Source organism: Apus apus, chromosome 2, assembly GCF_020740795.1.
Source record: "Apus apus isolate bApuApu2 chromosome 2, bApuApu2.pri.cur, whole genome shotgun sequence".
Classification (NCBI taxonomy): domain Eukaryota; kingdom Metazoa; phylum Chordata; class Aves; order Apodiformes; family Apodidae; genus Apus; species Apus apus.
Genome location: NC_067283.1, coordinates 21062106 through 21074928, shown reverse-complemented (window position 1 = coordinate 21074928; position 12823 = coordinate 21062106). Strand labels below are relative to the sequence as shown.

At 39.9% G+C, this 12823-nt stretch overlaps 1 protein-coding gene across 4 annotated transcripts in view; it reads left to right on the top strand.

Moving 5' to 3' along the window:
- Positions 1 to 12823, top strand: part of LOC127380465 (macrophage mannose receptor 1-like) — a 63357-nt gene that overhangs the window by 23982 nt on the left and 26552 nt on the right. For all 4 annotated transcript variants that reach the window (XM_051609407.1, XM_051609409.1, XM_051609408.1 and 1 more), the window contains 5 exons: positions 3141 to 3298; positions 7232 to 7345; positions 8768 to 8883; positions 10192 to 10340; positions 11915 to 12114. In XM_051609407.1, the coding sequence (XP_051465367.1) occupies positions 3141 to 3298; positions 7232 to 7345; positions 8768 to 8883; positions 10192 to 10340; positions 11915 to 12114 (737 nt within the window). The remainder of the gene's footprint in view (positions 1 to 3140; positions 3299 to 7231; positions 7346 to 8767; positions 8884 to 10191; positions 10341 to 11914; positions 12115 to 12823) is intronic.

Sequence of the window (12823 nt, the reverse complement as noted above, 5' to 3'; positions counted from 1 at the left end):
TAGGAAAAAAGAGAGAGAAAAAAAGAGAAAGACTTGGCTGGATTGAAAACCAAACTACACAGCTTTAATTAGACACTAATGATATAAGAAAATATATACAATTATATAAAAATATGTTCAGATATTTGCAAAAGCTTCTCGCCTCTCCCCACCCCCAGCAACTTCCACAGCATCTCCTGAGCTGGGAACAGTCCCAAAGATTCCTGGACTGCTGCTGGAGAAAGCACAGAGTGATGAAGGTCAGGAGAGCTCGAGCCTGGGGGTCGATGGTGACGGATGGACAGAGTCCTCCCTGGATGCTGGTCATGGATGGAAGAGAAGGGAAGAAGAAGACGGAAGTTGTCTTCTGTGATCTCTGACCTTCTTCTGAGCTTACGTAGATATATGGAATGGAGTATCTCTGGTCAATTTTGCTGTCTGTCTAACTCAGGCTCCTATGGGGGGGTCACAGATCTCCCTCTAGTGTCTGAGCCAGCAGAGCAAATATGTGACCTTGAAGACCCAGAAGGTAGAAAAACATTCCTCACTTATCAGCCTTAGTTAGAACAGACAGGTGCTAGTTAAAAGAAAGCTTGCTGAAGAAAAAAAAAAATCAGTAAAAGGAAAATTGGCTTCATCCTGGCTCAAACAAGGACAGCTGGTCAAAAGGGGAAGCCTCCATGTTCCTGTGTGCTGGTTTGGTTAGGGAAGGGTTTGGTAGTGGGGGAAGGGGTCCCAGGGGTGGCTCCTGTAAGAAGCTGAAAAGCTCCCCCACTTCCAAATCAGGTGGCCAAGGCCGAGGCATTAAAGAGACAATAGATGTGCCTCCGCAATTAACATATGAAATAACTGATGTAAGACCTGAGCAGAAAGCAAGGGAAGAGGTGATCTAGGGAGGTGAAAGTGGTGCCAGTGTGAAGATCTCGAGGTTGGTGAGGAAAAAGGGGGAAGGAGGTACCTGAGCACAAGTTCCCCTGCAGTCCATGGCGAGATGGCAGCTGTCCCCCTGCGTTCATGGAGGAACGTGGTGGCACATCCCCTGAAGGTGCCAGGAGGGGTGAACGTGGACTTGCAGCTCATGGACTTGAATCTGTAGCCATGGAGGACCCCGTGCCAGGGAAGGTGACTGTTCTCAAAGCAGCTTGTGACTCTGTGGGAAGCCCATGTTGGAGCAGCTTGCTCCTGAGGGACTGCACCTCGTGGGAAGGACTCATGTTGGAGAGGTTTGTGGAGGACTCTCTCCCATGGGAGGAAACCTGTGGGGAAACAGGGGAAGACTGTAAGGGATCCTCTTTCCTGAGGAGGAAGGAGAAGCAGAAAACAACAGCCTGTGAACTGACTCTAAACCCTATTCCCTGTCCCCCTGTGCTGCTGGGGGAAGGAGGGACAGAAATAGGCAACAAAGTAATTTGGGCCAGGGAAGAAGGGAGGGGTGGGGTAACGTATGCAAGGATTGCTCTGTGTGTTGTCTGTGTCCTGTGTGCATTTGATTAGTGTTAGATTGATCTCCCCCAAGTTGAGTCTCTTTTGCCCATGACCATAAATGTTGAGTGAACCCTCCTTGTCCTTTGTCTTGACGAACGAGCTTCTAGTAATTGGCTTTTGTCCTCCCCATCCCACAGTGTGTGTGTATATTGGGGAATGGGGGAGTGAGTGAGTGGCCACGTGGCTGGTTCTTGTTGGGTTAGGCCCAAACCATGACATCCTATCACTAGGAGATGGGAGAAATGTCATAGGAGAGTTTTAAGCTGTGGTTACCTAGGAAAACCTTCATTTGAAATGTACTAATCAGAAAGGATTGCCTTGGGGGCAACTACTTTGAAATGTTTTACAGAGAATTTTGTTGCTAGTGGTAGAAAAGAAACAGTTCCAGTTCCCTTGAGACACCCACTCCCACAGCTGATGTCTTTTTGGGTGGGTTTACAGTCCCATTTATAATTTCCTGCAGTGATTTCATTGCCAGGTTGCCAGGTTGACTGTGATCAGTCTGGATAGAGGAAGACTTAGAGAAGAAGGCAAGAACTGTGCTAACAAAGTGAACTGGAAAAACCTCTGTGTGCTGTAGATGGGTTGTAGAAATGTAAGGTCATAAACAATGGAAAAAACTGTTAAAAAGTAATCTCTCTATCTTTTGTGAAAGATACTAACAATATGTTCTAGCAACTGAATAGTTCATACCCCGCTTGGAAAGACTCCTACCCAAGGAAAGGACTGTGAATGTACTTGGTCAATGTGATCTGAGTCACAGTCCTGTGGACAAAAGGAAACATCTGGTGCCTTTAGCGTAGGTTGGGCGACAGCCTATAAATAAATACTTAAATAAAAATAATGAAAAAAAATCCAATTGCATTGAACAAAGTAATAAAACCAGTTATAGAGAGGAATGTCCTTTGATGATAATGGAGTTCAGACAGATTATGAATACCCCAATTTTTAATCTTCCTTATTAAAATAGTTTATTCAGAACAAAACTAGATATGAGCATTGTAGTAGCAATAAATTCGAGTGGAGGATTCTAAGCAAAGAGAAATAAACCTTTAAGAAACAGCAGCTGTCAAGCAACATCCTTGATCAGTCCTGCACTTTCCTTCCAGCCAAAACCCAGCAGTTAACTCCATTAAATATAAAATTAAAAAAGTCCAACAACTACATGGATTTCATTTTGCTCTGAAAAACAAATTATAAGAACACATGTAGTGGGAAAACTTGCAGGTTCTCTGTTTGTCAGCTCTAAAAGACAATACTGGTTGTCTGAAAATTAGAAAAGAGAACACTTTTTTTGTTCACAATGCTCAAAGTAGGAAGGAAAGGAGAGGTAGCATTTTTATTTAGCTGTTTATTCATACCTTGTTACAAGAGTTTTGTGCTGGAATAAAGATATGAATCTATTTGTATTAACAACTAGTTATTCCAACATAATTCAACAAATAGATTAGTTTGGCTGTTTTATAGAAAGTTAAACACACCTATTGTATTACCACTAAAGCAAGTAGCCTTTTGTGATGACTGGAGTAGGTATACAAGGAACAGTTTTCTCTCTTTCTGAAACAGGGAGCCTTTATTTCCTGTGACTGTCTTTTAAACTTCCTGAGAATAAATTATTTTCTGTCCCATGAAGATAAGAGTTCACTGCTTTTAACCTTGTTAATCATATGTCTTAGAGCCAGCTGATGAGCTGTGGATTGGGTTGAATGACCTGAAGGTTCAGATGTATTTTGAATGGAGTGATGGAACACCTGTCACCTACACCAAGTGGCTTCGTGGAGAACCCACTCATGCAAACAACAGGCAAGAGGACTGTGTTGTTATGAAGGGAAAGGTAAAGTTATGTAGCTATTGACTTAATTATCTTATAATCTCATTTATTATTTGGACTTGTTTTTCTAGGCAAGAACACAGGGTGGGTATTACTACTCTTTGAAACAGTCTGTTTTAGAATCTCATAAGGGTCACTTTTTTGAGGAACGATTCCTGTTCCCAGAAAGCTGTTTTTGTTGTTTTCCCTGAGAAGCAGGCAAGTGATGGTTTTCCTTGAAGGAAACTGTAGTTCAAGATCCATATTTTTGCATATAGACTTTTTGAAGAAGCTTTTAATTACACTGTGACACACATGACCATGTAAATGCTTTTCTTCAGGAAGCGACAAAGACATTTTGGATATGTTTAGTGAAGAAATTTTGCAGTGGTCAGAAGCATGGGTAAGATTATAATGTTTTAAAAATTCTTCCCCATGGTTATTAGTGGACATGCGCCTGTGAGATGAATGTAAATGCATGTTTCTTCCATGTCAGAAGGCCATGCTGCACATGGTAATTGAGCAGATTTTTAAGGCCCCGACAATTTTTGTGCTCCTTTTTTTGTGCAGTGACTATACCAACGCTGGTCGAGGATGGTAGTAGATGTTTAAGTAACTTATGGAATTATAGGGTCAGATGCTGGAGGGAAGCTGAATGCTCACATGTGAGGGTCAGTCAATTAAGGTAGTAAATGGCAGTTGTTCAAGGACATTTATACTGGTCAAGGCTCAAGAACTTCCTCAGGAACAGAAGGTTTGCAAGGTAGGTGGCCTTGGTGCATATAGTGGGTGAGTTGTAATGAACACGTAGTGCAGGTTTTGTCACATCTACTGTGCTGTGCCCTTTAGCTGCCCTCTTCTATTGGTAAGCAAAGCTTTCTCTTCCTTCGCATAGTGCAGTGTCCATCACTACAGAAGGATTTTAGAGGCGTCCTTTAGGGGAGTTGTCATCCTCTCACTTGTATCAGAGAGATATAAGCTGATCTTGCTTATTGCATAAGCAATACAGAAAGTATCATGTAAGTTTTGGCTGAAGAAATAAAGGGGGTTTTGATTTGTAAAGTCTTCAGGCATACGTGGCTTGTTACAGAGGTTGTAACCAATTCTTTCAATTGTTTATTTTATAGAAAAGCAGAGTGGTCTGCTTAGGTGAGTGTTTTTTTTTGTGGTTAAGAACATACTTGCTGGAAGCTAACAGGGATATTAAAAATAAATTACTTCCTCTCTCACTTTGGGGGATTGAATTAGAGGATGTTTTGAGGTCACTCAAATATTTCTTCAGTTCTCAGAAAGTGTGGAAGTGTTCCATTCCCATTGCTTTGTGTGGCTGGTCTCCCTGCTGCTCTTATATGTAGCAGCAGATAATTAGCCTTCAAGTAGCAGGACCTCTTCTATAGAGGGAATCCAAATCCCTAAGCTAGGGGACAGGGAGTGGGAGCAGAACGATCCCCCCACAATCCAGGAGGAGATGGTCAGTGACCTGCTGCACCACGTATATATGCACAAATCCATGGGGCTAGATGGGATGCCCCCAAGAGTGCTGAAAGAGCTGGTGGGGGTGCTCACCAAGCCATTTTCTATTGTTTATCAGTAATCCTGGCTAACTGGAGAGGTACCAGCAGCTTGGAAATCAGCCAATGTAACCCCCATATAGAAGAAGGGACAGAGGGATGATTTGGGAAATTACAGGCCTGTTAGTTTGGCTTCAGTTCTAGTGCAGCTGATAGAACAGATCACCCTGAATACCATTATGTGGTACGTTCAGGACAACCAGGTGATCTGGCCTGGTCAGCATGGGTTCATGAAGGGCAGGTCCTGTTAATTTGATTCTGTACCTTTTGGACAGTAACACAAAGTAATGTGATACAAATTTGCTGTGATTCAAGGAAGCTCCTGTTTGTCCCGTTAAACATTCTGAAGGGGTGGCAGATGACATATGCTATGCTTTAGTTTTTCTACCATTATTTTTGATGGGAATACTGTTTGATTTCTAAACCAAATAGTAAGTGAGACTGATAAATATTTATTTCAAGACTAGATTTTAAGGGCTTGATGCTTACTATCAGACCAGGTTTTCCCTTTGATTCAGAAAAGTCAGTAATTTATATTGTTGTAAATGAGAGAGTTATAGATGAAAAAAACATGTTTTAGCTATATACAGACTTTTCATATATGTGACTTTTGTGTGGAAAATTAATTTTACTCTGAGTTCTTCTGAATGCTCTTAAAATATATATCTATTAAATAGTTGATCTTAGTAGGAAAAGTAACTTCAAATTTCATAGAAGTTGCACTAGCTGATCTCTTGAGATCAGCCACCAACTGACCAAAAAAAGCATGAATATAATTTGACTTCCCCTGTTTTCCATCAAAGTTTATCTACCTAAATATATGTATGATTCTTCTGGGTTGTTCACTCCCTGACTGAAGTACTTTGAATCCAACATTTATTTTTATGGAACAAAATCTAACCTTGTCTATGACACCACCTTCTTTGTAAAGGAAGTGTTTGTGTTTAGTTAATGAGGAAGTAGGAGAACAGAAAGATATTTGCAAAGGCAGCTTATAAGACATCTTAAAAAGTCTTTAGAAATTACTGCATGAGTTTCCTAGTAAAGACATAGTTATGGCAAGACAGTGAAGTATCTTCTTGTATCTAGACAGTTGAAGTTTCAGAGTCAGTTTTCTCGTGTTCAAGAATCATAGAATGGTTAAGGTTGACAAGGACCTCAGAGACCATCAGGTTCCAACCTCCCTGCTATGAGCATGGATACCTCACACTAGACCAGGCTGTACAAACCTTCATCCAACCTGACCTTAAACACCTCCAAGGACGCAGCTTCCACAGCCTCCCTGGGCAACTTATTCCATTATCTTGCTACCTTCATGGTGAAGAATTTCTTACTGATGTCTAACCTAAATCTACTCTCCTTCAGTTTAAAGTCATTACCCCTTGTTCTATCACTGCCCTCTCTGGTGAAAAGCCCCTCCCCAGCTTTCCTGTAGCCCCTTCAGGTTGTGAAAATTGTGCTGATTCTTTCCAGGCTGAGAAATTCAGCGTTTTGGGTGTTTACCAGCCTAGTGAGACTGAGAAAGAAATGATAAATGATGAGACAGCCACCAATGGACTTTGCAGGCAGCACAGGACAGAGAAGAGACAAACACTAGCTGAACACACCACAGTTCTTGATTGTTGTAGACAGTCTTGCTGAGCTTTGGGAGAGTTTTTGCTGGAAGCAGGCTTTGTTGAGGTTCTTGAGGACTTTGCATACTGTGGCACATGGTACTGTGTGTTACCATGAAGGTGATATTACATTTCGGGGGGGGGGGGGGGAAAGGAAAAAACAAAAGAAAAAAAAGGAAGAAGAAAGAAATTGCCACCAACTGCTAAGATCTTTCTTTTAATAAGGTCATGTCCTTAAAGGTACAGGTGAAAAACTGCTTTTAACAGAGATTTCTCTTGCTCTCCCAAAACCTTAGTTCATCTGTTAAACCAAAAAGGGATCATGGTGTGAGGTTTCTTACCTTCAGTACAGTTTCTGCTCAATGTCATTGTTTCTTCTGAGAATCTGTACTATGAGGAGTAACAATGTCAATTCTAACTTTGACAAGGAACTTTTCAGCTTCAAAATTTTATGTATTAACTAAGGAATGTAGCCATTTTTTTTTTTTCTCTGTTAGCTGCTTATCTGTGGTGAGAGATAGTATCTCCCTTACCTTCTGTATGCTTATTAAAACAGTAGTCTTTGTAAAGATGATGTATTGCTATCACCTCCAAAGATGTAAGTCAATGGTGAATCAGTGCCAGTAGAAGTCAGGTTGCAATGAGGTTGGAGTTAAGAACCGGTAGGGTTTCCCTCATTTAAAGCTAAAAAAAATTTAAATACCTAAAAGCATAATGCACCTTTTTGGAAGACTAAATCCCACTTGACTGTGATGTTCTGTTCTTATGTTTAGGATGGATTTTGGGCAGATCATTCTTGTGAAAAGAAAATTGGCTACATCTGTAAGAGGAAACCCATGTCAGAAGCTCCTAGAGAAGAGGAAACTATTGACATGGGCTGCCAAAGAGTAAGTGAAGAAAAAGTTGTCTGATCTGAATAGGCTGCTAGGAATGATTAAGAGGAGAAAATGACACCTAAGTGACAGTTAAAATAGGAAAAATGAGTTGTGTCGTGTCACAATTAGAACAGTTGGCCTTCTCATTTCTATGGCAGATGGGATAGATTATACATATGAATAATTCTAAGCTCTACTGTCATTTGGGTCTTGATGCTCCCTCTCTTCTTCCAGAACTTGAACCAAAACTTAAAATAGCCCTGCATCAGGCCATTTTCCCTTGATTTACATTCAAGACTTCCTAAGGAATTTGCCTGTGTCAGCAGTTGCTCTTCAGCTCTGCCTACAATTTTCTTAAAAATTATTCACAGCAGGAAGTGTGTGCTTGTCTACATACTATTCTCAAGGCTTTGCTGTGGTCTCTGTCAGGGCTCTCTACTTTGAAGAATTTTTTATGAGTGCCTGAGCAAAATTAATCCATTGTGCTCCTTCTGAACTTCAGCAGACATATTGTTTATTTAGTAATGCTCATCTTCTGGTAACATAATACTCAGTAAATCCAGAAAAACTACTGTAATTTGTTATGTCCTAGGGAATCTTACTCGGTTTTTGTTTTCCATGAAGAAATCACCTTTTCTTCCAAATCTGCTTTACACAGCTGCAGAGGAAGTCTTTAATGTTTATTCCTAGTATTTGTAAAAGAGTACCTGGGTACCTTACAAATATTCAACTGTTGGAGAAGATAAATGGATCCTAATGCTTAGGGCTGTTTTTCTTGCCTAGAGAATGAAATGCATGCTTGTAGAAAAAAAGTCTCTCATGAGTGAGAAACCAAAATCTGTCAGAAGAATATTTGTGTCAATTGTGGCTGGTCAGAGCAAACCTTCCTTCTCTAAGCATATTCCTGAATTAATGACATTTGAATGACAACACATTAAGCTGGTGTAATTATAAACAAACTTTTTTGAGGTGTCATTCCCTTTCTGAAAAGCCAAGCTGAAATTTGCTTCTCAAGACCATTCTCATGATTGAGCAATGCCTTTGTGTTAGTTGTCATCCTATACTCAGCACTAAAGGTGCACAGCAAAGCCCCTCATGCCTTCATACCTGGAATGTACTGATTGAAAGTTCATTAGCTGTGAAAAATTATTTTCTGAAATTAAATTTTAAAAAGCTCTGTTCTTGCCTGTTTCCAATCTGGCTTTTTCATAGAATCACAGAATTGTCAGAGCTGGAAGGGACCTCTAGAGATTGTCTAGTCCAACTCCCCTGGTAAAACAGGATGGTTCCTTTTTCTAATGCTTAGCTGACAGTGGCATAAATAAGTGGGGTTTTTTGTTGTTTGTTTTGTTGGTGTTTTGTTTTGTTTTTTTTTTTCCCAAGAAGCTTAGAAAAGCTGCAACATATGCAATATATTGATGTTTATTTTGACAGGGTTGGAAAAGACATGGCTTTTACTGTTATTTCATTGGAAATACATTTGTATCATTTTCTCAAGCAAATCAAACCTGTGTAAGGCATCAGGCCTTTTTAGCAACTATTGGAGACAGGTATGTAAAAGTCTTCTTGCATGAGAGGATCACATGAAGATTTAACTTATAGTGTCATCTGAATATCAAAATAAAAACTCTGATCTGGACAGAAGTCTTGCTTTAGAGGACAGCTATCTGTAGATACAGAACTTATCACAGCTTTTGCGTGTGTATTCAAATCTAGGAATTCAGTTTATAGTAAAAATATAAAATCAGTATTGATATAAAAGGTTATGGAAAGGAAAAATAGAATTATGTTTTCTATTTCCTTAATTTTAGTGGCTTGAGGATGGATTTTCCTTGAGTGAGGGATGCAGAATCCAATTTGATTATTAAATGGCGAGACAGAGCTCTGAGTTCAAATGAGCAAGAGGATATAATTTTTACCTATCTGATCTTCTCTGATTTGAGCTACTTTAAAAAGATTTAAATAAGAAATGAAATGATGTTAGAAGTACTTGATACCTGAGAATCCATCACAATTCAAGCAAGGTTCAGTGTATGCTAAATTTCTGATCAACTGGTACACATTCTTGATTGTGGAATATTGTAAAAAATTAAAATTAGGGTTAAGAAACAAGGCTTATTTCTTTTGCAGTCAGCTTGATACTTTACTCTTTATTTTTTTCCCCTATATAATCTAAATAGATATGTTACAGTATGAAAACCCTAGCTGTCATGGGTGGTAGCTCTCTAAATGTAGGTAGTACTGCAGCTATCATAAAATGATGTAACAATAAAGTGGTCTTCAGACTGTATGTACCTTGTTAAGTGGAGACTTACTTTGTTTACTTGATTTCTTAAGAGCTGTTTCCTTAAACACCATAATGAACTATGACTCTGCATTGGTTTGTTTCTCAAATCTAACTTTTCCTGTGTGATCACTGGATCTAATTTGTGGGGTTCCTTAGTTTGATAATTTTGTGTCGTGCTACTCTAGCTCTATTTTGTATATTTCTTCAATAAGGCTGAGATAATTTTTCCAGTTTTGGATCTGCCCAAAACAAGAAGTCATTAAAATACAAGAGTACTAGAAACTCTCAAAAAATACAGTGGTGTAACACACAGGCCATGTCAGGTTTCTTTTTTCCCACTGGTTTCATGTCAGTCTGTGATCGTGTCACTTTCTTTACTGGACATCCAGAGAGAAGGTAGAATACTCTGGTATTCAAGCTCACAAAATATTTATTATGTAAATATTTGTTGTATGCTTTGTTCAAATAAATCCATCCAAGCTACACTGAATTCTGAGAAAATATAAACCTTTTACAGCTTTAAAAAATAAATTTAGTAGTATTAATTCAACAGTTGCATTCTTTTAAACAGATATGAACAAGCCTATCTGACTAGCCTGGTTGGGCTGAGAACAGAAAGATACTTTTGGATTGGACTTTCAGATGTAGAAGATAAGGGAACATTCAAGTGGACTAATGGTGAATCTGTCTTATTTACACACTGGAATTCTGAAATGCCTGGTAGGTATGGCTCTACACTGTTTTGTGAGTCCATGGCCCAAAATATATTGCTTACTACTTGATTATTTTTACTTCACTCCTTAGCCCTTGCTTGAATGAATAATGACTAATTGCTTTCAAATATTTCTGGCTGCTTTCTCAAGTGTGCAGTACTATTGCTAACTTCCTGTTTAGTGTCAAAACGAGTTTTTACCATGTTTTGAAAAAAACTTTAAATTGAGAAAAAAGTCTGGTTTACATCTCTTTTGGAAAAGTCAGTGTCTGTCTTACTGTGGAAGAGCAGTTCCTGCAGGCACACTGTGCCCTGCTTACAAGTCCTGCCTGTTCAGCTTTGCCTCACAGTACACTTGCTCACTGCGTGTTCTGAGGTGTGTGAGATCACAGCATGTATGAAGCATCTCTGGCCTGAGAGAACGTGTAGGAGAGGACAAGAGAGCCAAGGGAAGATTTGTGTTTAATATTCTTGTAATTAATAACTTTACCAGATTAACTGTTATTTCCTTATTAGTAAATAAAAAGTTTTGTGATTGAACACTGCTATTTTTTTTGGTGTTCTAATATAATTATGTGTGTGGGAAGTAATTTCATCTCTGACATGGTCACATCAGAAAGGGGGTGGTTGTCAGACTTCAAGGTTCTGGTGTGTTGCATTTGCCTTTCAGGAGATCCTCTGAATCTCTTTAATTTCAGTGCCTAAATGCTGAATTGAATGTGCCAGGTGGAGTAGTAAGGCTATGTAGACCATAAAGTCAATATTAGGCCTATACATAGCACTTTTATTTCTGAAAATCATAGTCAACTTAGACACATTTGAGAAACTATCTCTATCCATATCTTCAGTTTTAGGGAAGAATTTGTTGGATCACAGGTTATGTTGTTGCCAATCAGCCACTAGAGGTGATTTGGTGTGAGGAACAATACAGTCTTTCAGATAGGGATGAGCCACAGAATTTTTTGCTTTGTTGTTGTTGTTTTTTTCTCTTTCATGAATTAGAATCATAGAATCACAGAATGGTTTGGGTTGAAAAGGACGTTTAAAGATCATCTATGCCCCCCCACCTGCCATGGGCAGGAACATCTTACACTAGACCAGGTTGCTCAAAACCCTGTCCAACCTGACCTTGAACTTTTCCAGTGATGAGGCATCCACAGCTTCTCTGGGCAACCTGATACAGTGTCTCACCAGCCTCACAATAAAAACGTTTCTTCCTTATGTCCAATCTAAGCCTACTCTCTTTCATTTTAAAACTGTTGCCCCTTGTCCTGTCACTACAGGCCCTGGTAGAAAGTCTTTCTGTGTCTTTCTAATAAGCTCCCATTACATTTTGAATGGCCATAATAACATCTCCCTGGAGCCTTCTCTTCGGGTTGAACAACCCCACTCCCTCAGCCTTCTTCATGGGAGAGTTCCAGCCCTCTGATGATTATTTTGGGCTTGCTCTGGACCTGCTCTAGCGTTAGAAACATTTTTGACTCGGTACAAAGACTTTATCTCTGTTAGGATAGAATATGAAGTTTTTTAAATTCTTATGACCCCCTAAATGTTGCTTTTGTGCATTCTTTTTTGCAACCAGGAAGAAAGCCAGGCTGCGTTGCCATGAGGACTGGAATTGCAGGTGGATTATGGGATGTAATAAAATGTGAAGAAAAGGCAAAGTTCCTATGCAAAGTGTGGGCAGAGGGAGTGACACTTCCACCTCCTCCTACAACAACTCCTATTCCCCGGTGTCCAGAAGGTTGGGACTCAAACAGTCGCATTAGTTTGTGTTTTAAAGTAAGTATGTTGCTCGTTTCTCTGTTGAGAATGCTTATGGTTTTGTTTGTTCAGTTGAAGTCCCATCTTCTGGACGGATCTGATCTCAATTTCCCATCCAGTTAAGATTAAGTGACTTTCTTCTAGTTGTTGTCTTGCAGCAGATACTCCTGTCAGCACTGCAGTGTTCTAACTTGGCTTAAGACACTCATACTAAGCCTATCATCTTCGGTAAGTCATGGGTAACAGGAGAGGTGCCTGAGGACTGGAGGATAGCAAACGTCACTCCAGTCTACAAGAAGGGCAAGAAGGAGGACCCGGGTAACTATAGACCGGTCAGCCTCACCTCCATCCCTGGAAAGGTGATGGAACAACTTGTCCTTGGCACTATCTCTAGACATATCAAGGAGATGGGGGTCATCAAGAGCAGTCAACATGGTTTTACCAAGGGTAAGTCATGTTTGACTAACCTCATAGCCTTCTATGAGGAAATTACTAGGTGGATAGATGATGGTAGAGTGGTAGATGTGGTCTATCTTGATTTCAGTAAAGCATTTGACACTGTCTCCCACAGCATCCTTGTAGATAAGTTGATCAAGTATGGGTTTGATGATCAGGCAGTGAGGTGGATCAAGAACTGGTTGAAAGGAAGAAGTCAGAGAGTTGTAGTCAATGGGGCAGAATCTAGTTGGAGGCCTGTGACTAGTGGAGTCCCTCAGGGGTCGGTACT